The 26,023-nt window shown below is 34.3% G+C and overlaps 2 protein-coding genes across 3 annotated transcripts in view; one reads left to right on the top strand and one right to left on the bottom strand.

Annotated features, from left to right (window-relative positions):
- Positions 1-123: 123 nt before the first annotated feature.
- LOC135687451 (secretory carrier-associated membrane protein 1) lies at positions 124-12,632 on the bottom strand. Its single transcript, XM_065204009.2, has 10 exons — positions 12,478-12,632; positions 11,650-11,757; positions 9,330-9,425; positions 8,548-8,580; positions 6,468-6,534; positions 4,470-4,601; positions 3,913-4,075; positions 3,182-3,283; positions 2,534-2,654; positions 124-769 (listed from the first exon to the last, which is right to left on the bottom strand). Exons 1-10 carry the CDS (start codon positions 12,532-12,534, stop codon positions 623-625), a joined length of 1,026 nt encoding a protein of 341 aa, XP_065060081.1. The 5' UTR covers positions 12,535-12,632; the 3' UTR covers positions 124-622.
- Positions 12,633-13,136: 504 nt separating this feature from the next.
- Positions 13,137-26,023, top strand: part of LOC135687448 (protein FAM227B) — a 33,733-nt gene continuing 20,846 nt past the window's right edge. The window contains exons 1-15 of one of the 2 annotated variants that reach the window (XM_065204005.2): positions 13,137-13,273; positions 15,092-15,314; positions 16,000-16,137; positions 17,571-17,626; positions 17,944-17,982; positions 18,555-18,659; positions 19,052-19,114; positions 20,210-20,245; positions 20,518-20,619; positions 22,478-22,604; positions 23,656-23,757; positions 23,953-24,071; positions 24,644-24,804; positions 24,937-25,014; positions 25,951-26,019. In XM_065204005.2, the coding sequence (XP_065060077.2) occupies positions 15,095-15,314; positions 16,000-16,137; positions 17,571-17,626; positions 17,944-17,982; positions 18,555-18,659; positions 19,052-19,114; positions 20,210-20,245; positions 20,518-20,619; positions 22,478-22,604; positions 23,656-23,757; positions 23,953-24,071; positions 24,644-24,804; positions 24,937-25,014; positions 25,951-26,019 (1,415 nt within the window). In that variant the 5' untranslated portion in view covers positions 13,137-13,273; positions 15,092-15,094. The remainder of the gene's footprint in view (positions 13,274-15,091; positions 15,315-15,999; positions 16,138-17,570; positions 17,627-17,943; positions 17,983-18,554; positions 18,660-19,051; positions 19,115-20,209; positions 20,246-20,517; positions 20,620-22,477; positions 22,605-23,655; positions 23,758-23,952; positions 24,072-24,643; positions 24,805-24,936; positions 25,015-25,950; positions 26,020-26,023) is intronic. The other variant, XM_065204004.2, reaches the window with a different exon arrangement.

The following is a 26,023-nucleotide window of genomic DNA, read 5'->3' as shown; positions in this document are numbered from 1 at the left end:
TTTATATTATCTAAGACCCTCCCTGAGATGCAACCTTTCCACAGAGTCAATGTTGTAATGGAGAAGCCCACATTTATTGTTTCAAATCACAAAGAAGCATTAAGGGAAGAAAAAGACGGTTCACAAGTTTTTCTTCAAATTTTTTCGAAATGACATAAATCATCTACCTAGGCAAACACAGAATGCAAAATCATAGCTGGCGTGTAGTAAGAAATCCACCCATAATGTGACATGTTACTTAATTTACAATAGGGTGGGGCAACAACAGGCCTAAATTGAAACCTTGGTGAATATTTTGAAAAATTCCTGCAGCAAAAACTACAATTTGGTTTTTCTTAATGCAACAAACACAAGGTTCTGCTATAGCAGCATCTTTAAAGTACAAAATTATTTAAATATTTAACAATGAACAAGTAATCAATTATCAAATAACCTCTCGAAGAACCAATCAATTATCAAATACTCAACCAGAACCCATTGAAATGTGGCCAAAGCTAACTAAACACATATAAGCTTTCTGTTCATATGTTCAGAACATTGATTGCTTATGGGTGTATTTCCTTTAAGTCAATCTTAATGCTAATAATGATGTTCGTCTCGAGTCATTCTGAAGGCGGACCGTCTAGTATCTGGCTGCTTGTGCCTGAATGCCAGTCTTGGCCGCTTCCGCAGCTGCATTCTGCACATCTTTGTTAGTCATAACACCACGGGCAAATTCACCCTGTGCTTTCTCTAAACTTGCTCCTGTTGTTCGATAGATGCTGTGGATCTTTAAAAGGAAATAGCAATTTTAGCTGCATTAATTAAAATAATATTCGCCATATTATAAACAAGCTATGCCTAAATATAGACTGTGGGATATATTTTGAAAAAAATAAAATTTAAAAATGATCCCTTTAGAAACAGATGGTTTTTTCGAGAAGACTGTAACTGATTGGTAAGAGAGAAATAGCTAGACTGGGGACCTCGAAAAAGATAGACAAGATTCTCGCTGCCTGTTTCAAATTTGCTTGCAAAAATCCAGGAAACAATGTATGCTTGTTAAAGATAACAAAGTAGTGAAGACAAAGTGAGCAGCTTCTTACTGCTTTTTTTCAGACTAGAACTGTCGCACACCCTCCTTCCAAAGGTGTACAGCAACCCTTCATTTGCATCATGAAGGTATAAGATTAACTGTCTCTACTCGGATAATCATCGTAGCTTTTTCTACAATATTTGTCTCATAGTCATTGCACACCTAAAGTAGAAACCCGAACTTAAAAGCCTACATTTTTTTCAGTTTAGTCCAGGCAGGTTCTTACTCGGTTTATACATTACCATCGAAGACTATCAAACTTTCCGAACGCCGAAAAACACAAGGAAATGCACTGGACAATTCTGGTCCCTTTTTAAAAAAATGTAATATAATGAAACAAACATGCAAACAAAATTCAATCATGATGCATATCATTTCTAGTTTTGGCCATCCAAGAAGGATTCTTTGGATGGCAATTATGGCCGTCATTTCCTAGCACATTTCTTTTATCGTCGATTTCTTGGTCACCGCGCCTACGACTTTCTCAGCCTTTCTTTTTATTTATCCATGCGATGTAAAAGGACTATGACGAAGTTTATCATTCTTTTAGTTGCGCCGAAAACTATGGTTCCTTTGCAAATTTTAGTTGACCTTGTTTTGGAAAATGACCTTGGAATTTTTAAAACTGTTCTAAAAGTTAACCTTGCTTTAAAATGTACCTTTAAAATGTTGTCCGGAAGTTTTTTGTCCCGAATTCTTTTGCCTGAAGTTGCTTTTCTGAAACTTTTTGTCGGAAAGTTTTTGATTAAATGTATCTCTTACCAATTCAAGGTTACAAAATTCATGTTTTCTAATTGCACTTTGATATTTATGTCATCATTTTGGAACGTGAAGCCCTATTTCCGGTTACGTGTCATGGTTGCAGCACTTCAATAGACCTTCAGTGCGTCCTTGAAGCGCTCTTTCTGACCTCCTTTGGAGCGCTTCCGTCCTTTCAGCTGGCCGTACTTTAGTTGTTTGGGGAAGGAGTCGTCAGGCATGCGACAAACATGGCCTGCCCATTTGAGCTGCGAGCGTTTGAGTATTGCATGAATGCTCTCCATCTTGGATCTCTGGAGTACCTTAGTATCTGATACTTTGTCAGTATATAATAGTGAAGGCATGACAACTGCTTTGTACTGTTTGAGTTTGGTCTGCAGGCTAATTCCTCTACTCTCTTATGCTGTGGTATGCAGTATACCAAAGGCCGAGCTAGCTCTGGCTATCCTGTAGGTGACTTTTTTGTCAATGTTGATGGCATGTGACAGGGTGCTTCCAAGGTATATGAACTTAATATCAGAGCCATTCGCTAGATGATAAGAATCTCCTTTGTGGTTTGCAAGAATCTCCATCCATAAGGTGATGGTATGCAAATATTTTTGGCTATGCCAAAGAGATAAGTTAACAAAGTAATAAAGAACATAAATTTTGTTTATAAATGCCTTTACATTAAAAAAGTAATGGTAAACTGGTACCCACTTTCTTCAGAAGAATGATTTTCAAGATGGCTAGAACAGTAAACAGTGCCCCACTAACAAACATCATGGCTGCAATTCCCTTGTTAGACTTGTCAAAAGTCTTGCCAGCATTAATCCATCCACTAAAAAAGAAATGTTGGTGTTTTTGAAACTGAGCTGAAACAGAATCAAAGTTATAAAACCAAAATATTGAAAATACAATCAATGAACACTATTGCAAAGTCAAGCAACATAATTCAGACAAATAAAGCAGACAAGACACAGAAATGATGGTATATTTTGGTGGTAATTTTGATTTCATTTGGTATATATATACTTGAAAATAACAAAATAACCTTATGGATAAATTTTTAGCAAGAAGTATCAAAAGTTATCCCAATAATTGTTGCAAAAGATAATTCTTGCAAAAGAGAACCCTTGCCTATGTGTAAATTTTACCCCATTTTTTGTCAAAGATTGTTACCACATTTGAAGACTTCCAATGCTACAAGTAACATTGATCAATAAATGAATTGACAAATAAATCATTTTCATTCTCCAGTATTGGCCAACACCTAATGATAAGACCATGATAAGAAACAGGATCTTTATCATATTATTACTCTTCTATATATTATTCTTATCATATTGTGTAGAAATATGTATTTACCATGTGCCAAATGCAGGTATACCAAGAGCATAAAGAATTGAACATAGAATTTGGAAGAAGAACACAAAGAAAAATAGCATGTAGTTGAATGAGCTGTCATTCCTAAAAAAAGATGCATAGTATCAGGTTAATAACTTTTACTGCTCATAGCTCATAGCACAGAAATAAAGACAATTCTTCCCAAGTACCACTCCTTAGGACCGCTTGTATAATCAACAGAAGTTTTAAAAATCAAAACCAATCCTTTTGTGTATAACATTGTTTGGTAATTGGTTATTACAAGGTAAGTTTCACAACATCAAATGCAACAATTTTAAGGAGACAAACAGGCGGTTCTTTACCTTCCCTTGATCTTTAATCTAAATTTTTAATCTAAATCGTACAACATTAAACCAACCATGACCAAGAGCTATGGATTGGATAGGTCATTCCTGTCCTAACTAAACACCACGATTCTAACAAGAATGATACACATATAAAGCACAACCTTTATTAGATTTATCATCTCTTTCTACAAAATTACAAAAATAAAAGACTTAAAAAACTTCATGCTTAGACATGTTGGTCTGACAAACAGCCATATCGATGGTATACTTGCAAAACAGCAAAAAACCTATAGCAATTTGGTTATATGAGAATTGCTTAACTAGGAAAGTCCAAAAATAGAACCCTATATTATCTTAAAAACTATAAAATAGAAATGTCTATAACATATTGTTATGGTAACTCACTTGAATGCCTTGTAGAGCGCTCTATACCAGAAAATAAAAGAACAAGGCACAAAGAGGACTAAATACAGCAGTGAAACGCCAAATGTTTCAGCTCCATTGTCTCCACCAACAATCAGTAAAGCCAGTGAGCAAATGCAATTGTATAGCAGCGCGAAGCTATATACTAAAAGAATATTGTTTTACATTTGGTAAATTGATAATTAACCAAAGATGGTTCATAGGAAATTATATTGATCACAAAGCTCAATTTATTGTTAGTAGAAAACAACTATGTATAGATCTTATCACATAGTACATCTATTAGCTTCACAAAAAATTATTAATCTATATACATCAATCAAGCATAATCTACAGCATGCTCTAAGATCATCACTGAAATACTATCATGCTTTCCTAACATTGCTAACAAAATTGAAATACGACCACGTTTTCTAGCAACAAAATAATCAAACACTAAGACAATCACACAGAATTATATTGTAGATTTGTTAACCCTATAAATCAAACTTGCTTCATCACATTACAATATATTATATCATCAGTCAAAGAATACCTACATTGCCACACATAGAAGACCATTCTGCAGGTCTTTTGGAATTCAATTGGTATGTCAACACTAATATCGTGATAGAAACATGGATTTGGGCAAAACTTCTTTGGTAGAGGTGGAAAATTGTTCTCTCGAATCACTGGAAGAAAAGGAGAAATACTAGAGAGAGATAAACTAGGTTAAGCCCCATTAAAACACTCTCAACATTTTACTGAACATCCCTCAACATTTTACTGCTATGTTTAGTGATGTTTAGTGTGGGTGTTAAAACGCTCTCAACAATTAGACTCAAACATTTGTTGAACAATGAACTTCTGTCTCTTGGTTCAAAAGTAGCAGCAGTTCTGTCCTTAGATTTTCTGTTTTCTCTCTTCCTAGTCAACAGTACTTCTTAACATCTCTAAACAACACCTTGGACAATGGAAATGCTGATTAGACAATGGAAATGCTGAGTAGAACATTTTTGACTTGTTCAAACTTAACACAACATCCCAAACATCAGTCAACATCATTGAAAATCACTGAACAGTGTGTTGAAATGCCCTTAACATTTGCACTTCACAAATGTTAAGCGATATTCAGTGTTATAACAGGGCTTCATTGAAAATATTAAGCTTCAAGTTAGGGACCACAAAAACAAACCAAACATGGCCTGGGTAAGTTTCACTACTTTGCATTACACAGTATATTGATTTTTTTCCTACTCATGATGAATAAAATTTGTAAAACATAGCCTTTTCAAGACATATTCAATAAATATTATATAAACAAAAATGTTTTCTGACTCAGAAAGGTTCTTTATATATAATGTGTCACAACTTTTTGGTATCAGTTGGTATATTTAACGCATGGTATATTTAATATTGAACACAATTTGAAAAAATCATAAACAAAATGATTCACAAAGTTGTTTCTCCTTCCCAAGTTAGGATTGTGTTAAATTTCAATATTGTATGGTTGCTGGATAGAATCTGATGGGCACCGCAATCTGGTGTTAATTGGACCAGCTGGGTAACTTGGACCTGTAACTAGGTTTGAAAAAGAATTGTATGTTTTACATGTTCAAAATGGGTAACTTGCAGGGCATCATGTTTTTGGCAAATGAATAATTCTGATGGAATATGGATGAGAATTACATGAATTTTCAAAGAATTAACTAAAAAATGAAAATTTTGATTGTTTTTTCACAAACTTGCTGCTTATTGACACCAGTGCCATTTTTTCCGAAAATGGGGTAACTTGGACCAACCAAAGTGTAAAATCAGTAGTCATAACACCACTTAAAATTTTTCCTGTACATTGAAGTATGTGAAAAATGATTTCATGTGCGGTTAATCAACCTTTACAAATAGATAGTACTCTTTAAAATTTCTTACAAAATCTAGGTATAAAACCTGATTTACACGAGACAAGTTTTTTGCTCGAAGTGAATTCTTGCCAAAGTCTTTTTTATCTGCCAATTTTTATCTCGAATTTGAAGCTAAATTTATACTGCCAGAAAACTTTATAGGAATTTGCTGCGAATATCATTAAAGAATATAGCAACTGTCCGAATAGTGCTCTTATCAGAAAGCTCAAAATTCTAAATTCATCAAAAAAACAAGCAAAACAGCAAAAAGTGATACTGGATTAGAAAAATTTATTCAGGACTCCTTCAGAAGGGGGAATTCCATCTTTCGGTGAGAGCAATGTTTACAATTATAAGACCAGGATAAGCTCTTCAAATACTTTCAAAGGTCGCCATTGAAGCTTGCAAGAGCATGCAAGATCCTGTCAGTGCATCTGCTTGAAACTGTTGCTGTTGAGCCGGCCAATAAGCAGCCAACAATTCAGCAATTTGAAGAAATTCTTGCCTATTTTTTATTTCTGACATATTGGTAGAACGATAAAACTTTTAAGTCAGTTTTTTTCAATTTGAAATTTAAATGTTTGAATAATAATCTGATATGAATCCATTTGTGTCAAAGCAATTACATCAGTGAAAGATTTGAGTGACAAATGTTACCTTGCTGTTGCAGCACCCTTAACTCGTTTTCTTTTTTTGTTAGCTCAGCATCTTTCCTTTCTAGTTCCTAGAATACAGATATAAAGATGAATAGCCTTCTATCAAGAAAATAAATTAATGAAAATTTTGTTGTAGCATTTAACGGGATTTCAGAAAATATTCATTTCATAATTAGCAACTAACTAGACAATTATAAGACATATAAAGTTAAATGGTTTTGTTGCATGTCGTTTGCTGTAAGGTGGTGAAGTATTGATAGTTTTTGTGAATATATTTATTACTAAATATTAATAGATAATATAAACTTTGTATTCAAATTATAATATATGATAAAATGTGAAATCTCATTAATCCTTGAACTGACCAGCGCATAAAAACCCCTCAAATTAGTCCGCTCCATGGAAGTAAAGATTTACAATAAACCTCCATCCTAACATCCAGTTTTCACAATAAGGAAAAACTAAATTAAGATTCTCAAAGTTGTTGTTGTGAAAAGGAATTTAGAGAATGCTTCATTTCCATAACTGCATAAATAAAAATGGAAAAGGCTTTGAAAACAAGCTTTAACATGATGAAAATTTTAATAAGCTCAGGTTATTCATATAAGCAAAGTCAGCAACCTTTCCAATCAACCCCTTCAAAAGGTTTATTAGCCTCAGGGGGCTAATTCAAGAATTAGATAAATGGCAAGCTAAGCTAGAAGTATGAACTAAAGCCCTGGTCAAACAATATAACATTTCACCCAATATTACACCTAACATTTCGCCCAAGATGGTGTTGGGTGAAATGTTGGATGGTTTGACCACCTTGTTGGGTCACCCAACATCGTAAATTTGGATGTTGGGCAAAATTTGACTGTGGTCAATAATGTTGGCTGCCGACATCCAACAATTCTATTGTTTTGATTTATGCATTTTTATTTATGCAGTTATGGAAATGAAGCATTCTCTAAATTCCTTTTCACAACAACAACTTTGAGAATCTTAATTTAGTTTTTCCTTATTGTGAAAACTGGATGTTAGGGTGGAGGTTTATTGTAAATCTTTACTTCCATGGAGCGGACTAATTTGAGGGGTTTTTATGCGCTGGTCAGTTCAAGGATTAATGAGATTTCACATTTTATCATATATTATAATTTGAATACAAAGTTTATATTATCTATTAATATTTAGTAATAAATATATTCTATTGAGGTTTTAGGTGAAATGTTGGATGGTTTGACCACCTCAGCCAATATTGTTGGCTCTTCGCACGTGCAGTTGGTGGAAGACCGCCAAACTTCAATCATTGCATTGTTGTTGACTTCTCGGGTTGATTTCGGTCGTCTCAACTCTCGCTTCGACTCTTGCTTTTGCTCACCATTGATAACATTTAAATTATCAACAAGATGTTGAAAGATAACAAATTTTTGTGCGCAAGATAAGGCAATATTCAAGCATCAAGCATAAATGAAGAGCCTGCAGCACATAGGAGCTACAGGAAAGTTCAGGGAAATGATTTTAGGCTAGAGGCTTTAAGGGGGGGGGGGGTGACTCTCGCCCTGGAAGACCAGGATGACAATGAGAATAGTGAGATTGATACAGTATAATGCGGTTATAACATAGTTTAAGGGACCAGCGTATTAAATATGTTATATCCAAAGTATGTTGCAATGAGGGTAAGTGAAAACCAAGCACACCTTTTGTCGGGACCAAGCACATCTTTTCCTGGGACCAAGCATACCAGTATGTTATATCCAAAAGTATGTAATAACCGAGTCTGTTTTAACGGGATTCTACTGTATAGCTATGGCGACAATTGCCTTTTATTTTCTTGGATTGTGATGTGGCCCATAGTTATAGTTATGCATAGTGGTCTGCCTACTTTTGTTAGGCAACATCAATGTTACCTCCTACCCAGTCCCTTTTTGATCTGTGCGAGAAAATGTTGGGCGAAATGTTGGGTGAAATGTTGGATCGTTTGACCACCAACGTTGGATCACTTTCCAACATCAAAAAAAATGTTTGGCAAAATTTTGGGTGAAACATTGGATCGTTTGACCAGAGCTTAACAAACTAGAATATGACAGTTATGTATCTACCTCCTGTCGACGTCGAATGGCCTCTTGATCACTCTACAAGTAAAATAATTCAAAAAATTAATTATTAAGTCAGCTAACTCAAATTCCATTCATAAAGGCTCAAGAAAAGAGAATTGCACTTGCAGGGCTATGTTAAGAAATAAAGATAGCATTCAGAATAGGGGTGTCTAATTGATAAGAGCTATGTTGGGCAGAAAATGTATTTTCCCTGGCAATTTGGGTATTTTCAGATGTTTCTATCCTTGGACTAAACTGTCTTTTTTCTCAGAAGTTTTACTATGGGATGTTATACTTCTTCCTGTGATTTTCCTGTCAGACATTATCATCTTTACCTTGGTAGGACTCCTAGCGTATGCTTGCCCGAAATGTCTTTTAAAGTCACACTTTTCCTGGTTTGTTGGATGAATGTCAGGGATATGCTTCCCTCACATTGCAGAATCTGAAACCAAATCTGGTTGCTGCATAATACTCTGCACTCCTAGACCCAGCTGAAGTCATTTCCAAAAATGTTATCATGAAACGAAGCATGAGTTTATCCCATTTAATGAATTTTGTAAACAACCACTTGGTAGACATCATTAGGTCTACAGATATTGAAATATAAGACATTTCTCTTTCTGCCAAAATACCCCATAGTTTTACAGCCAGTCAAACTATTTTTGTTTTGATCCTTGAACCTCAGTAGGCTGAACGTTTTGTTGGCAAAAATACCTTCCCTTTTTAACGGGAAGACTTGGGGATTATGTTGAATATTTCATGCAATAACATTTAATGCAACTTACTTGACTCTGTATAGAATAGGGAGTATAAGATGGAGGTGCCTCAGCTTTAGTAGGTTCAATTGTTGCAGGCTGTATGTAGGCTGCTGTTGAAGCCGGCTAAGAAAAAAACTGGATAGCTAAAATAAATCTACCTCATATATTTCAGTTTGCTAAAGAATTTAGTTTATACAACATTTCAAGTGTCTTTTAGATTAGGCATTCAATTACAATTCAAATTAAATAAATCAATTTTGCATCAGTGAACCTGCAGCTCAGTCAAATTTTAAGTGGCTGATTAAGATAGTGGCTGGAGAGAGATAATCAAAATGTGAAATAGTAGACTTAAAATATTATATATTTGTTGCTTTAGATAAACAATGCAGGACAACTGACTGTCCATACATCCAAAATTGTAATTAGCCAAGGTAAAAATTATAAAGTCTTTATAAATATTATAAAACTTAGAGTGCTCAAGTTCATTAGAGGAAAAATGAGGCATAGATAATTTTCATTTCCAACTTCTAAATTCTGAAATTGAAAACATAAATAAACTGCGTAAATGTGCAGTTGATCACTCTTGTTAACCTCAACCCCTTAGCAGATTATTTTTCCTCAAGGGAGACATTGCAACAAACTGAGGTGTGTGTGAATAAAGAAGAGGCCACGATAGCAGGCTGCTTGATGGATTCCGGAGGAATACTTGTGGCGAAAAATTGATAACATGGTAGTAAAGAAGGAACACCACAACAGGACGAGAATGTACAACAACAAACATACATAACTTAGTTATATATATGGCTAATATTTTGCCCCAGCATATGGGGCTTTATCAGAGCAAAAGGTATGTCTTGCTAAAGAGCCATATTAAATTTGCCAATAAAACCATAATTGATTTACTCTTGACTTTTGTAGAATTATTTTCTCTGCACTGAAAGTTATTTTTTTCTCAACTTAAACACTTTGTGCTTGAAATTAGCCTGTTCTTGGACAGCATTCAAATTGCTTAGTCTAAAATCTAATGGAATTGAAAACCGCTATGAAATAGCAATAATCTATCAAAAAGTTGCACACAAAAAACATCTTTTTCATGTAAAAGAGATAAAAAAGAGTAAAACTGTCTCTTTCTATTGATGTTATGTTTTTTGCAGACGGGACACATTTTGGTTGAAGGTTACCCTTGATCCGAGAAGGCTCCTGAAAATGATTCTTAGATGGTGCTGGCTGGGCTAAGACCAGACTAGAACCTTTGCTGCACACCTGCAATTTATTGCCAGCACACACATCTGCCTTTTTTGCATTTTGGCCTTGAAAAATACCTAGGTAATAACATTTAACATTACTCACCCCTATAAATTTTAATTGTGCATTATTTCAGGCCAGCAGTCTTCAAAATTTCAAAGTGAACGTGACTGCTCAAGAAACAAAGTTTCCAGTCAAGGGCCAAGACAAGTACCTGATTATAAGGAAAGGCCTCAATGTATTTATATTTATTTATATCATCATCATCAAGTGTCATCATCAATCTTAAGGTTGACAACAAGATTTCTCCACAAACTTAAGTCCTCAGTCCTTCTTTCTACTTCTGCTAAACTGGTAGATGTTGTCCATTGCTTAATATCATCAGCCTAAGTTCTTTGTTACGATCCTCTTTCTCTCTTTCCCCCAATGTACCCCTCCAGCATCAAGTTTGCCATCTTCCCACTTGACCCTCCTGTGTGACCAACATATCTCATTTTCCTTCTAACTAATCTGTTTGCTAAATTCCTTTGATAACCTATTCACTTTTGAATGGTAGCATTCATTACATGGTCTTTCCAGATGACTTTCAGGATTCTGCATTAACACCAGAATTCGAATGCAGTAATTTTGCTCAAAGTTTCTTTGCTATACATCCATTTCTGCTCTGTAACCAGCGATTGAAAATATATAAGTATTAAAAAGTTTTCTTTATTTCTAATTTTAGGACTTCACTCAACAGCTCTTTCAGATCCCAAAATTTGCTTTTCACTCAGCCCATCCTGATGTTTAATTTCTTCAATACATCTACCATCGTTTGTTACCCACTGTCCATGATATTTGTATTCTTTTACTACTTCCAGTTGTATCCCATTTGCCTTGATGTTGATGTTATTTCTCTCAACCATGACTTCAGTCTTTCTTGCATTCAATGCCATTCTGTACAGGTGTTACAAAGGGCATCAACTATTCTTCGAAGATCTTGGTACCTTGAGTAGAGTATTTATTTTCTATATATGCCTCTAATAACTAGCTTCTTTGCAATTTTCTTGTAACAGTGTCATATAACATAAAGCAATAACTGAATATTGGGAAAAGGGCTTACCGGAGTTTGGGCTGTGGTTGTTTGTGGTCTGGAAGCTTGCTCAGCAAATGGGTTGTAATCACCTAGATTTTTTGAAGGTCCTCCGGTCGCTGACTTCACAGAAGGATCCTTAAAAATACAACAAAAATCATATCAAGCAAATATTTGAAATATTACAGCAAAATAGATTTTTCAATAATTAATCTTTCCATTCTAAAGAGCAATATTCTTTAGCATCCTTCCTGTAAGTTAAGATGTTACAAGTCAGTTAAACCGTGTCTGTTGCCAATTGCAATTTTAATAAATGCAATTAAAATAACTTGGAAAAAAATGTGCTTGCATTTTTTTAGTGGCTCTTGTTGGAAAAGTTTTAAATGACAGTTCAACAACAGTAAAGACATTTTGAAATGCCATAAACTCGTCCAGATTGCAATTTCTTTCAGTCAGCTTACTTCTGTGATTATTTCTATTTCATTTCGTATTCATTCTGAATAGCTACAAACAGGAAATTCAAAATAATGCTGATTCTTAAGGAAACCTGTCATATCAAAAATCTAAATATTTAAAATAAAACCTTTCCTCAATCTTCAAAACCCAGTTCTACAAAGACTACGTACATTGTTAAACCTACTAGCATACAACAAATTAGTCATGCTGTACAAAAATTTCAAATCTTTCAATCAAAGTTATATTCTTCTATAATACTTGCATCAGAAAATGAAAGTTTGCTCTTTCTATGATATTTCCATTTGCATTTAGGCCAGTCGATCACAGCCCTAAAAGGCAGGTGTATATCAGGAATGGAAAAAAATTAAAACCAGCATCTGCTGACATGTCTTGAATACTTACAGCAAACGGATTCACCTCAGAAGGGCTTGCGAACGGGTTAGCATCTTCATCGGCCATCTCTTTCAGACAATGTGCCAATCCTTTCTTCGTCAACTGATATTTTGTAGGAGGCTCGGTCCCGACTATGGCGAAGGAATTACGAGAACTCTCCGGCTCCTCCACAGTACCTCATGACGTCACCGATTTATCATCAAAACTGGTGGGCGTGGAAGCTGGAGCCGGCGTCACGTGAACAACATATTATAAGAATATTGAGGTGCAAAAATGGTTAAATTTAAGAAACAATAAAGAAATTCTAGGCAAGACTTTTATTAAGATTCTTCAAAAAAGCAAGACGAGAGTACTAATTTATTTTATTGAGAAAGTATTAACGCTCATCAGATTGCAAAATATATAATACAGTATATTGCGAATACATACGTATGTTTTAATGATAAGGATTTCAACATTCATGGATTGCATTGAGTAAATAATATACAATATGGAATGTTTGTAAACTTTTAAAAGGTCATTAACGGGCCCCTCTTAACAGATGTTTCTGTCCCCGTCTGTTAACCATGGGCACTGAGGAGGGAGCTAAAGGTAAACTTTTCCAAAAAATGGAATTTTGCGACACTTTTTTTATCATGTGAAGATTAATTTCGTTAAAGATGCTGAATAATTTCATTATTCTGTCACCCATGGCAACAAGTCAGAGAGAGGCAATTCCATCATGATTCTTGCACAGGACCTTTTTTTGGGCCAAGAATCAGTAAAATAGCAGCCGGCTTAATTCAGTGGCCCAATTCCAGTAAGGGTAAACCTTTTTTTTGTGTTTTATTGTCTGCCGTTATCATATATATTGTCATGTTTGTCATAAGAGCCGTTTGGAATTGTGGTTAACGTTAAATCTTTAAATACAAAATGGCTATATTTAAATTGTTATTTTCTTAAAAAGGGCACTGCCCCTTCATGCCCCCCCCTCCTTCGGTGTCCCTGCTTGCACTTCCAGGTAATAGCTTGTGCACTCCTGAGATTTCATCGAAAACTGCCATGAAATCCAGACCGGATGAGGATGAAGTTCTTGTTTTTCTCCTCCGTTTCAATTTTATTCAAATTCATTTTATACTAATTAAGTAATACTAATTTATACTAAAAAAGTAATTTTACAGTTTATATAGCAAAAAATTTTGTTTACATAATTGCTGGTTATACAAAAGGTCATAAGATTGGACACTTTTGGAGAGCGACTTTTTCAAAATATTAGCATATTTGTAGTTTTTCAACGTTCGTTGGTTGAATTTTAAAATTTTCTGTTTTTTGAAACACCTTTTTTTGAAGGGAAAAAGTTTTCACTCAGTTTCATTGCCTTCTTCACTAGGAAATGCATTAAAAACATGCTATATGTTGAAGTGCAGATCGAATGGGCAGGAATGTGGAATTATTAGGCTAGAATTCCTATTTATGTATCTGAGTGTTTGAAACCTGTAAAGTATCCAATTAGAAATTGTTAGAATGTCTGCTAAGAAAAAAAATTTAGGTTCATAATTTGGACCGTGACAATTTAAGCTATTTGGAAATTTTGCTTTGCTCCATAACATACCACTTTTGACTACCTTAAGGCTGAAGTAGTCTGAACTGATCAGTTTCACCTCACAGGTTTTTTTCATTAGATTTGATTGATCGATCTACCCCTTGATCAGACAAAGCTGATGACCTAGTATTATTTTCCTTCATTTTCATGATGATCAGTGATATAGAAGGTGCTGCTGTGGCTTTAGTCATAGGTTTCAAAATGTAAAAGGAAAAATTTAGAAACAGAAGGAAGATCTTTATTGGTTAAACATTGGCTTCAAAAACAAGCACAGTTAGGTGCCTATGCTTGTTTGTTTAATGAGCTTTATCTTGAAGTGGAGCAAGAGTATAGAGAGTATTTTGCATCAAGATCTTTGGATAAACTACATGTAACACCCCACAAACTTGGTTCTTCCTCCCAAACGCTGATAAAAAATTCTGTTTGCTTGATGACGCTTTGTCAGCCATTTCTTTTTGAAAAATAGACTTCTCTACATGAAGTTGGTACACGATGCAATAATTGATAAGAGTACGAAGAAGGAATTGATGCACACATCGTTTTCAAAGGATGATTGACATTCCGTTTTTAATGTAAAGCTAACCATATCCAATATCAGCATCAGTTTTTAGCAGTTTACATGACCAGTTTTTTTGCCATCAGTGAAAACTGACAGTTTAAACTGATTGTGTATTTTATCCTTTCAGCTTTCTTTTTGCTGCTTTTAGCTGCTTTTGAATAAATTTACATCATATTACCTGGTTTTGGCTAGTTCTTCAAAGTTCTGTGCTTTTTGTATTTGGCTGAAAGATGTTGCAGCCTACAACTCTTGGGCTTCCAGATTGACCTATCTTCATATTAGAAATTCCATCTTGTGTATAGAAAATTCAAAATTATTAGTTGTAAGTTGATCAGATTGTTTGAAGATCGCCAATCATCTTTGCAATATCAAAATATATGGCTTTGGTGTAGACAGCAGAGATAAGCAATGTCATATCCAAAATCTGTGCAAAATTCGAACCAATTTCAATTGTTGTTGGTTAATTTTTCTGTCTTATTTAGGTAATGATGTATGGATTAAATGATAGAAAAAGGCTGAGTAGAAAGAGTAGAGAAAATGAAAGACCAAACCTTCCTGTTAAAACAGCTGATGAATGGTTTGAAAGAGAGAACCTTAGAATATGGCCAATACCATTAGCATCAGAAGAGGAGCTAGATATTTCAAACACCAACCATCAAATCAAAACCAAAGATAAGCTAATGGAAGACCTGAAAACACATGCTTGTATCATTTCCTTTTGTATTTCAAGTTGTTCTACCTACAGACATTGATATTTTTTAAAGGTAATGTGTCCAGCTATAGCAAGCAACTCTGCAGGGGTTTTTAGAAACATGTGATTTTTCATGTCATTGCCCCAGTCATTACGGTCGTTCTGTTTATTTATCCTGCTGCGAGGTTAGCTTTTCATGTGAACAGTTTTGCATCGTAAGAATACTAACCAATCACAAGCCGTTATTTTGATGGGTGGCTTGACAAGTTGGGTATACGCAGTCCTTTTATATGAACACATTACCTTTAATGTTTTAACAACTTTTGATGAACCAGCAAGTTACATCCAGTAGATTAATGTCTGTTTGCAAAAAGGCTGTTGTTTACCATTTGATGCAACATAAATTTGTCCTTGATTGCTTATGCTAATTACCACTTAATTCTGAAAAAAGACAAATATGTTACTTAATAACTTTACTTAACAACTTCAATAAAATATTTCATGTTAAATTTCCATTGCAATTTGACATTGAAACTCTGATACACTTTGAAGCTGGCTATAACAAGCATATAACAAGCCATGAAAAGTCATGGTAAATGTTTTTTAATTATTGACCAGATATCATTTCAGTGATTATGTTTGGCTTCAACTATGACTAACTTATTTTTTGAGAAACGTTTGTCCTTAACATTGCATTAGCGTTTGACATCAATGTTCTTGACACCTTGCTTGAAAAAGTAAAAGTGTTGGAAAATAGTGTTTACAAGTATGCAAGCCAATTCCTGGAAAATAAAGAAAATAGCAGTGTAGAAGAAACAATCAAGGATGACGAAGAAGGTAAAATAAGCTTTTTTGTAATTCTGATACATATTAAACACATCTTTTCAGTTGGTGACCAAATGATATCAACCAGGTTTTAGATTCTTTTTGAGTTGAGAAACCAACAAATCTAAAAGTGTTTAATGCATAAAGATAAGAGTTAGGTGGTGGTAATGGGGGTACATACTGTTAAATTTATCCGAAGCTGTGACCAGGCATGAATATGAACAAACATGAATATATAACGTTAATTGAACAAAACCAGGCCTAATACAACTGCTAACATATTCAAGAGTAAAAGCAGCATGGTAAGCGAGTTATCAAAGAGTTCATTGTCCAATAAGATTCAACATAACGTAACATGTGACTACAGCAAGCATAAGATATAATACATACCCTCAAGCTTCTCCAAGACCGGGAAATGTACCCATTTGCAGCTAAGAGGGGTGCCCAGTCTTTGCCACATTTACCTATACTTTTTAAATGCTTCTTATGTTGGTGCTTGCATGAGAAAGCAATACAGGTCAGTACCTGAAAAATGAAATGCTTAAACTTGCATTTGGTAGAGCCTTAATCTAAAATGTTAACGATAGCTCCCTTCAATACTCAATTTTTGTACCTCAGGAAGACCTTGAAAGCTGAAGCTAAGATTTATAGATCTAAGTGAGTGCAGAATGGAAAACCTATTCAGGGAGAATGTGAGTAGGTGGAACATCTAGCTAGTGGAACAATTAAGACAGTGTTAGTGGTTATAGGTTTCAGTCTGTCCCTGATTCTTTCAGGCACTGGCATTTTCTTTCAGTATGTTTATAGATTTAATGGTAAAGTATGGATTATTGTGGAAAATTATTAAAATAACAATGTATAATGTGCCGTATTCCTAATGATGTCACATCATCCATTGCATGCATTGTGTTCTGGAACTTGTAGTCATGGCTCTACTTGCACAACATCCATTTGCAAAGTAAACAAATTAAACTGGCTGTCAATCCAGTTTACCATTTCTTCTATGCTTAAAATCAAAAGAAGGATTGAAAAAGCTACCAAAAACATTTAAATGCCTATCATTGTTTGTGGATTATAATTTAATGGTTCATCATTTTAGATGGTGTTGCTTTTTTCTATTTTATACTTATCGTGTATATAAGACAATTATTTTACATTAAATAGAAACATCTTGTGACAGTACTATGGAAGAAAGATTTTCAGGTGTCACCCATTCTACCGAAAACATTGTATTGTGAAAGTTAAGCAGATGCGAATTTGCCTAATTAGTATTGATTTCTTAAACCTAGTATTATTGAAGTCAAACAGATGCAAAATTGCTGCATGCTAGTATGCAATAGATCTTGTAGAAATGTATGCATATGGACACTACAATAACAATTTGCAGAATAGATATTGAGGTTATTAATTAGAATTTCTTGCTTACTGAATTATTACACTTCTAGAAACATATTGTGAGACAATGCATGCAAAGTCATTACCATCTTGGCAAACAAAGCAGGTGATTGTTAATCTCTTGTCAGAAGTTTAGTTAGAAACCGCAATTGTCTAATGTTTTAACAGAAGAAAAGGGTGTCAAGAAAAAATTTCAGAAAATACGACCTACCCACCTGTTTTGCAGATTTTTTCTTGTTTCCTCAAATCACACTTATCTTAGCCTGAGACATTTCTTTAAAAACAAACAACATAACAAACATGAAGTATTGTAGTTATGTAAAGCTCAATACTTCAGACGTTGTAGCTAATCGTTGCTGAAACTGGTTTATCATCTGAATTCTTGTTGCCTCCTTTAACCAGTTTGTCTTTCTTCTTTCTTAGTCTGAGGTTTTCATTGGATCCAAGAACCGTGGAGTAGAAGTAAGTGTGTAAAAGTACGGTTTCATCCATAGCTAACTGCATTTAGAAGACAAATTAATTGACTCTACTTGCATTTTATGAAATTGCTGTCTTAAGGTGAAGTATAAGAAGCTTATAGTTGTACAGAGATAAGCAAAGTGCCAATTTGTGCTCCCTCTCATGAATCTTGGAAGCCTCCTGTTTTCCTTTCTAACTGTTTCCTGACAACTTGCTAATTGTTGGTACTTTTTGTAATTGTGTATAAATTTGTGAATGTGATTTGTGAGGATTACGCGCTTTTCTCCTTCAATGTTTCTGCAGCAGCTCATCACATACATGAGTTACGCGCTAATGGAAACAACTTTATTCTTCCAAACCACTTTTTGATAAATAGCCAGAAATTTAAGAAGCTTGCCCTATCTTTTAAACTAGGTCTGAAGTTGTATGTGTTACTTCTTTTAAGGATATATTTGTATGGGCTTCTGTGCATGAGTAAAGCATCAAGTTTCTCTTTTTGAAAATTTTAAGAAACCTTTTTCATTGACAGCTGATAGGATGTGCAAGCTGTGTCTTTATATTTGCTTGTTTTTTAGCACACATCGTTTCCTGGCTTTCGCTTCAATGAATTAACTCCTCTCCCTGGCTCGCTAGAGGCCCCTCAGCTACTCAACAGAGTTACAAATATACAGAATTTTCATGTAAGTAAAAAGCGTTATTTTGAAATCGAACGAATGAAATTTACAGCGTAGCGTACGCAGAGAGGCTTAATAAATTTGTCTTCAAGAACTTTACCTTCGAGAGCTGTTATTATTCGAATAATTTTAGAATTATTATATGTCTGTTTCAGTAGCAGTAGCAGTTTATTTAATGTCATTGAGCAGCTATTTTTGAAAACTTAAACTACGCTAAACTGATTATCTTTCTCCAGGGCGTCTTTATAAGGCATATCAAGGATGAACAGATTGCTGACAGGTTAACTCCATAGCTCATCAGTATTTTAAGTTGTGAAAAAGTATTGGAAGTGTCAAAGACATTTAACTTTATTTTTCTCATTCTGTTTGCTGGATAAATAGTTCATAGTTTCTTTTAGGGAAGTTTCAAGAAAATTTGGAAAAAATACTTTCTTTCGGATGCCACTGTTGCTATCTTTCAAGTAGGTATTACGATGCTTGAATCAATTATTCAGTTATACAGTTCTCAGTATGGCTGTGCGCTGCTTTCTTACACTCCACAGCTCTCCTCACAAACTGGGTTATTTTATAATTAGATTACAAAATATTTAGTTGAAATTTTCAAAAGCAAGCTCTACAGCCAAAACAACCTATCCTGCGTGCAGACTCGACTGGTTTTTCCATAGATGAATTTAGTTGAATGAGTTTCCCATTCAACTTAATTCATCTCTGGAAAAAACCAGTTTAGTTTGCGCATAGGCTGAAACAACCATTTCTTGTAAAGCTATTAAAACTATCCATGCTATTTTAGATTATACTTGCTTTCTGTGAATTTATGCACTCAATCTACTTCCAGATTTTTATCTGTTCAATATGTACTGCTTTTGTTTCGTTGATTGTTCCTTATGAGTCGCAAACATATACCATTAAGATTCATACCTAAATATTCATTTCTTGTACAAAGTCGTTTTTATTGTATCAAATCTTGTTCATTTTTGGTACAACACGCACAACTTCATTGATTATCAATATAATATTAAGCTATTGATTGCCCGAAGAAAACCTTGAAAAAATGTAGAGAATGGTATGACGTTATATTGATAAAAACAAACCTTATCGCGAAAGTGGTGGCACACCTAAAGGTTTCCAACTAACTTGTTCAAATTTTTTTTAGAAATTTTTCACAATAGCTGTTCCAATAGTGCTGGCTGCTAAACTGCTGAATTTACAGAAAAGAGAAAATTTTACTTCCGCCTTATGTTTTCCTAGAATAAAACCTTTCATATATTGACGTTTTTGACTGATCTTTCGACTTGTGTGTGAATACCCAGGAATCCAGAGTTCTACACATTAACAAGGAAAGCAGTTTCTTGAATGTAGCTTAATGGGAGAATTTTCATGAACTTGCTTCTTTTTATGACTTTATTTTACGAATTAAGCATGCTGTTGATCAAGTTTTCACGTTATGTAATTATTGGCCATGTTAAGTTATAACACACGGAAATGTCTTTTTATATCTAAATTAACCACTGCGAGATATATTGATATAATTCAATTTTCAATGATTTTTTCTTAAGGACACATTCTGGTGGTGGTTTCTTGATCGATATCAAGTATGTAAAGTATTGTTAATTAAGCATTTATTTAACTGCTAACAACATAATTTGAAATTCTTAAACTTTTCCATAATTTCAGATAGGAATAAGCAAAAAGATTTATCATAGGAGCATGGATTTATAGAATGAGAATTGTGTTTTTTTTTGCAAAATTGTTCTTGTCATCGAAGTAGGAGCATATGACAAATGTTTGACTTGCAATATTTGAAATAATGTTGATTTGGATTAATTGTATTTTTTGTAGCAAAACACATTTCTTTTGTTTATAGACAGATGCTGAAAGTCAAGCCCTTTTGTTCAACAGATTGGCTGATAGTTTTGTCGGTTTATTTCTTGCAATTTCAACAACAGAAAAAGACTTGTTTTTTCAGGTATCATCCTTTTATCAATAAACTTTCTCAAATTGCGCTTCTTCGACGTGTTCTGAAGGTGATTTTTTCAAAGCTTGTGTTTTTGGATGATCTAAAGATTGATAATCTTCTTATACCTCAATTATTTTCCTTTAATCAAATCTCTTGGTCGACGTTATAGATTATCTTTAAAGATGGTAAACAACATGTGACTTTATCAATGATATCGAGCAAACATTTTTGCTCATGCTTTTTTGAAATTCTCTGGCTTTGTATGATAATAAATTCTGGTAGCATGATCTACTTGCAACTCCTTTCAAAAGAGTGTACCATCTTTAGATACCCAGTTGCTGTTACATTCATGCTACTGCATATTCATATCAGACGAAATTCGTAAATCTAATTCACAATGCTCTTAAGAGCAGCTTGCCTTTGAGCTTTCGTTGTGTATTAGCTTCCTTTAAAAGTGAAGGAACAATGTTGTGCCATGGTGATTCGAGATTCGAGGCTATGAACACCCAAATGAGTTTTTTTTAGACTGTTAAATCCGCATATTACCAATCATTTTCTACATATGTAGTAAGTAGTAGCATTTTTCTTATAAACAATTCTGTATTTGCATTAGTAGCTAACCGAAGGTTGCCTTAGGACACTGAGAAGGAATGCTTATCAAGCAGTGTCCTGGTCCTTCCTCTCAATGTGACCGCACCTCATGATTCCAATGCCTGGCATTACAGAGAGCATTTGGAATTGCATGACAGAAAATCAGTTTTAGATTGGATTTAACTTTGAAACAGTTTAAATGCACCAGCTTTGTCAAAAATGTTTACATGCATAATTTTGCCAACTTTTTCTTTGTGAAATTCTTTAAATAATGCAAAAAATAAAGATCTATGTTTAGATAACATGGCTATTTTTGTTCTTCCATTATGGCATTTCATGAGCAGAGTTATTTAGTATATAGACACTCGCGCTATACAAGAGCCTCTCTATGAATAAGATATATGATAACTTATTACGTTAATTAAACGTTCTAACGACTTGCAAAAATTTCAGCACGTTTTAAGAATTCCAAATTTGTTCAAAATAATGTGAATCTAGGGCTTTTCAGAGACGAGCTTGAACGACAAAATCATTTATTTCCAATGCAAATTTTCAGTTCATTCAATATTACTGATTTTTCCTCCTCTGAAAATGAATCGAGCCTAAACCAAGGATGAAGCAATGCCCTTTGGAAAAGCACGTGTCTTGGGACACTTGTTGTGTTACACACAAATCGCAACGAATGATACTAGTTAACTGTGATAACAGTATAAACGTAACAGTTTTCAATAGTTGAAGTGTATTTTCATTTGTCCCTACTTTGATTTTGCTAGATCAAATCAAAACCGTTAAGCATTCCCGTAGTAGAAGTTGGAAATCCCCCCCCCCCCTTGTTCTTCAAAGATTGCTTTACCGTAAATCCTGGAATTCCCCCCCTCCCCTCCCTCGAGAGAGCCCCCCTCCACCCGAATAAGCCCCTATTGCTACCGTAAATTCTCGAATTGGACCCCTCCATTTGATGATTTTTGGCGTCTATGGCGTTTTATTGAGTCACCACAACAAATTCATACTTTTGGTAGTAATTAATCAAATGCTCATAAAGAAATTCCTACTGAAATAAACGAGGTCTTCTAATAGTGTCTTCTCAATGTCTACAATAATTTTTTAACCCTCCCCCCTGGTATAAGCCCCCCTCGAATAAGCCCCCATCCAAAAATATCGAAAATAAATAAGCCCCCAGAGTGCTAATTCGAGGATTTACGGTATTGGTGCTAATGTTAGGCTAGTTTATTATGTGCTTCCATAAATGTTTATTTCAAATTTTTCTTTCAAACAGAAATTCTCTGACTGTTTGGCTCAAGCTCTATACGCCGCTTTCTGCGAATCATTTCCAATGTCATTTAAGTTATTCAATGACGAGTTTCGAAAAGACCTTTTAGATATGATATCAGAATGGTTCACAGGTATGTGCCTTATAGTCATACCTTGTGCGGTATGTCCTACTGGTATGCGTTATAGGTTTGCGATAAAGGCATGTGTGTAAGGAATTGCTATAGGTATATGATAAGATATGACATACAACCTAAGCTTCTAACGTCAGAATTATGTTGACAGATATGTATTTGAATCCAATTAATTAGATTATTAACTAATTGGAAGGTTAAAGTTGCTAGGAATAGCACGTGACCAGCTATCAAAGTAAGATTACCATATAAGGAATATCTGCAAAGGTCGAGGAACTGGTATATATTTTTGTAGCGAATACACTATTCTGAAGGCTTTTTGTATCATTTTTATACCAATATTTACTTTGAAACTGATGATCTTACTAGGCTGAGAAAAGCAATCTATAAAGAAATTAAGATGGTTAAAAAATGGTTGGATTGTAACAAACTTGCATCAAACATTGAAAAAACAAACTTCGTACTGTTCCACTAGCCCGAGAAGAAAATACATGATTTGATCCCTCTCAAGTTTGGCAATACAAACATATAATGGACTAAGTATGTTAAGTTCCTAGGTGTCCTTGTTGACGAACACCTTTTCTAGAAATACAACACATGTGAACTTTCCAAAAAACTCCCTAGAACCACTGGACTTTTCTTCAAACTAAGGCACTGGTTTCCTTTACCGACTCATGTCCGTATAATTTACTTTTTTTATCTTTTATGAATTATGGAATTATTGTCTGAGGTCTTACATTCGACTGTTTCACCCCACCATTTCTTTTCAAAAAGAAAATCCTCAGATTTATGAAATTTCAACAATCTATGAATTTCCTTATCTAATTCGTTAAAAATAGTTAAGTTTGAAGATATACTACATTTAAATGCCCTAACATTTGTTTATAAAGCTATAAATAAGCATTCTCCCGTCGATGTAGCTTTTAATGTCTTTAATATTTTATAATTTTAATCGTTTTTGGCGAAAAATGAAAATGAAAAAATGACACACATTATAAATCAAGTATGAAGAATTTTGTTACACTTCCGTTTGGTAAACTTTCTTTTCAAGGGATAAGGCCCCCGCCGGACTCTTGGAAATCTTGGAATCTGGATCTTTTAGAAAATGATCAAATCAAATCATTGCAAGACGATAGAGCCCATCAATTAAAATGTGAGTTTTAAATCATTCTTTTAAGCTTATATGTCCAGTTTGGTTTTCTTTTTGGTTTCCAATTCTTTTTTTAAAAATCAATGCATTTGAAGATGCTTAAGAGATAAGATGAAATAAATAAGTTTTCATCGGAGAAAACTTAGAAATACATTGCTCTTTTTGCTTTTTGTATCGTTAGAATCTTTCTTTTTGCAGCAAGTTTATCATTCGATCAAGAAAACTTTCTGGACTTTGACCAACACGAGCAAAACATGGAACGGCAAGTCACTTTTGCTTCTGCGTCACCGGCCAAAGCCAAGTACACTGCGAAGGAGGTATATTTTCTTATGTCCACTCTATATACTCATACATAGGCTTTTGTTGCTTCCTTGCTATCTCCTTTTAGTAAATGTTGTGCGGTGAGATTTAAAACTTGAACATTAGAGGAGGAATTTTCTTACATGTACGCTAAGATTTACAATAAAAGATAATTGAAGTTTGAAAAACATTTGTAAAATTTCGAAAAGTGTCCTCAAGTATTGTACCATAAAGAGATCGTAAATGTTTACGACAAATCCTTCTTGAGTCTTCAAAATTAAAAAAAAGACCGAAATCTTTTTAAACAGATTCCATTTTAAGTTGTCTTGTAGACTTTCCTACAAGAAATTATACCTCTGCTCACTTTAACTATAGCTGACCTAGCGAATCAGCTGATTAAACTATACCGAGGTCTTCCAAATACCTCATTAAAAATTATAATCCATATTACAAGGTAGATATTAGATCCATATTTGACCAATCAGTGATCGTGATATCACTCACAAGCCTACTGATTAGCTAATTTTGATTAATATCCATATACCTTATTGAGTATAAGAAATTGTGGTGATATTGTTTTGTAATTCAGTCCCACCAGGCTGGTCCAGGCCCAGGTTTTCAGAGGGTCTCGTTCAATCTTCATGGCAAAAGCCCGTTGATTTCGCATTTTCTTGCTGCTAATCGACTTCAATGTGAAGAGCCTTCTCAAGTAAATAAGCTGGTTACACGTACGGAAATTGAAAATTTCCCGTATCCTTCAACTTTATTTTGTAAAATGGTTACCATTTTTGTCTATGATGATTGAAGCCTTATCTGATTTTTGTCGTTATCTGATTTTTGCCCTTATTTTATGTTTTGTTGACAATCCTTAACATGCGATAGAGAACCATTTCCTACATATCATGAACTCATAATGGAAAGGAAGAAGGAAGCGAGAATTTCTCGTAAAAAATATTCATCGTAAGTTGAAGCCTTCAGTTTTTTTCTCTTTATTTGTTTACCAATCTAGATACCCCCATTTTAACTGCTCTTACCCAATGGATTTCTCTAAATTTTGTGAGAAGCTGCTTACCTATTGAGAAGCTGGGAATTTTTCCCTGTTTTTGATACATCATTGTGAATACCAGTCAGGTGTAGGGTAAAGATATCCAGGATTTCATCATTTGATTTACTTGTATTTTGCCATCAGATGGCTTGAAAATATGATGTTATGTTTTTTGATAAGTTTGTTATTCATGAAGTATTTCAATGACCGGCCTAAGGAAATATGAGATATTGCATTGGCAACAAGTGTGTTTGAAATAGTATACGTCTAGTTGCAGTGACTTCTTTTCAAAAGTTTTTATAACAAAATTCTTATAGATGACCTCTATTAATTGTATTTTAGAAGAAGATAAATAGATTTTAAGGATGTTTTGGAATAAAGTTTTTTTTGAAAATTCTGCCTGTTTTTTATGGGTCTGAAACTATGCTTTCTCTGGAAATTTTAGTAGTAGGTTTTTCTTCGAATTTCACGGACAATCTGCTTCAGATAGCTTCTAAATGTGTTTTGGATGTTGCTTTATGGATTAAAGGATGTTTCAGATGGAAGAATTTTTTTTGGGTTTTGATAGAAAATTGTAGTAGTAGGTCTGAATTTCACTGGGAAACTGTTGTAAATGGCTTATAAAAATGTTTTGATTTTTCTCTTTCTTGAAAGCTCTTTTAGATCCCATCTGCAATTGCCTGAGACATACCCTAGTTTCAATTGCGCAAATGATAACCCAAACTTAAGGCAAGCTATTTAATGCATTCAGAACCAGCATAGTGGCAGTTGTGTTCATAGACTGTTGCGTTATTCTTCGATTTTTATATGCATGCTATGCTACTGGTCTTATATTTCTCATCCATTATCAGGGCAATGAGGAGATCCATCGAAGAACGACAGCGAATAAATGCACCAAGGCCAACTGACGTCACTCTAGGGTTT

The sequence above is a fragment of the Rhopilema esculentum genome, chromosome 20 (assembly GCF_057945365.1).
Source record: "Rhopilema esculentum isolate cy_ngs chromosome 20, ASM5794536v1, whole genome shotgun sequence".
Lineage (NCBI taxonomy): Eukaryota > Metazoa > Cnidaria > Scyphozoa > Rhizostomeae > Rhizostomatidae > Rhopilema > Rhopilema esculentum.
This window is presented reverse-complemented; position numbering and strand designations above follow the sequence as displayed.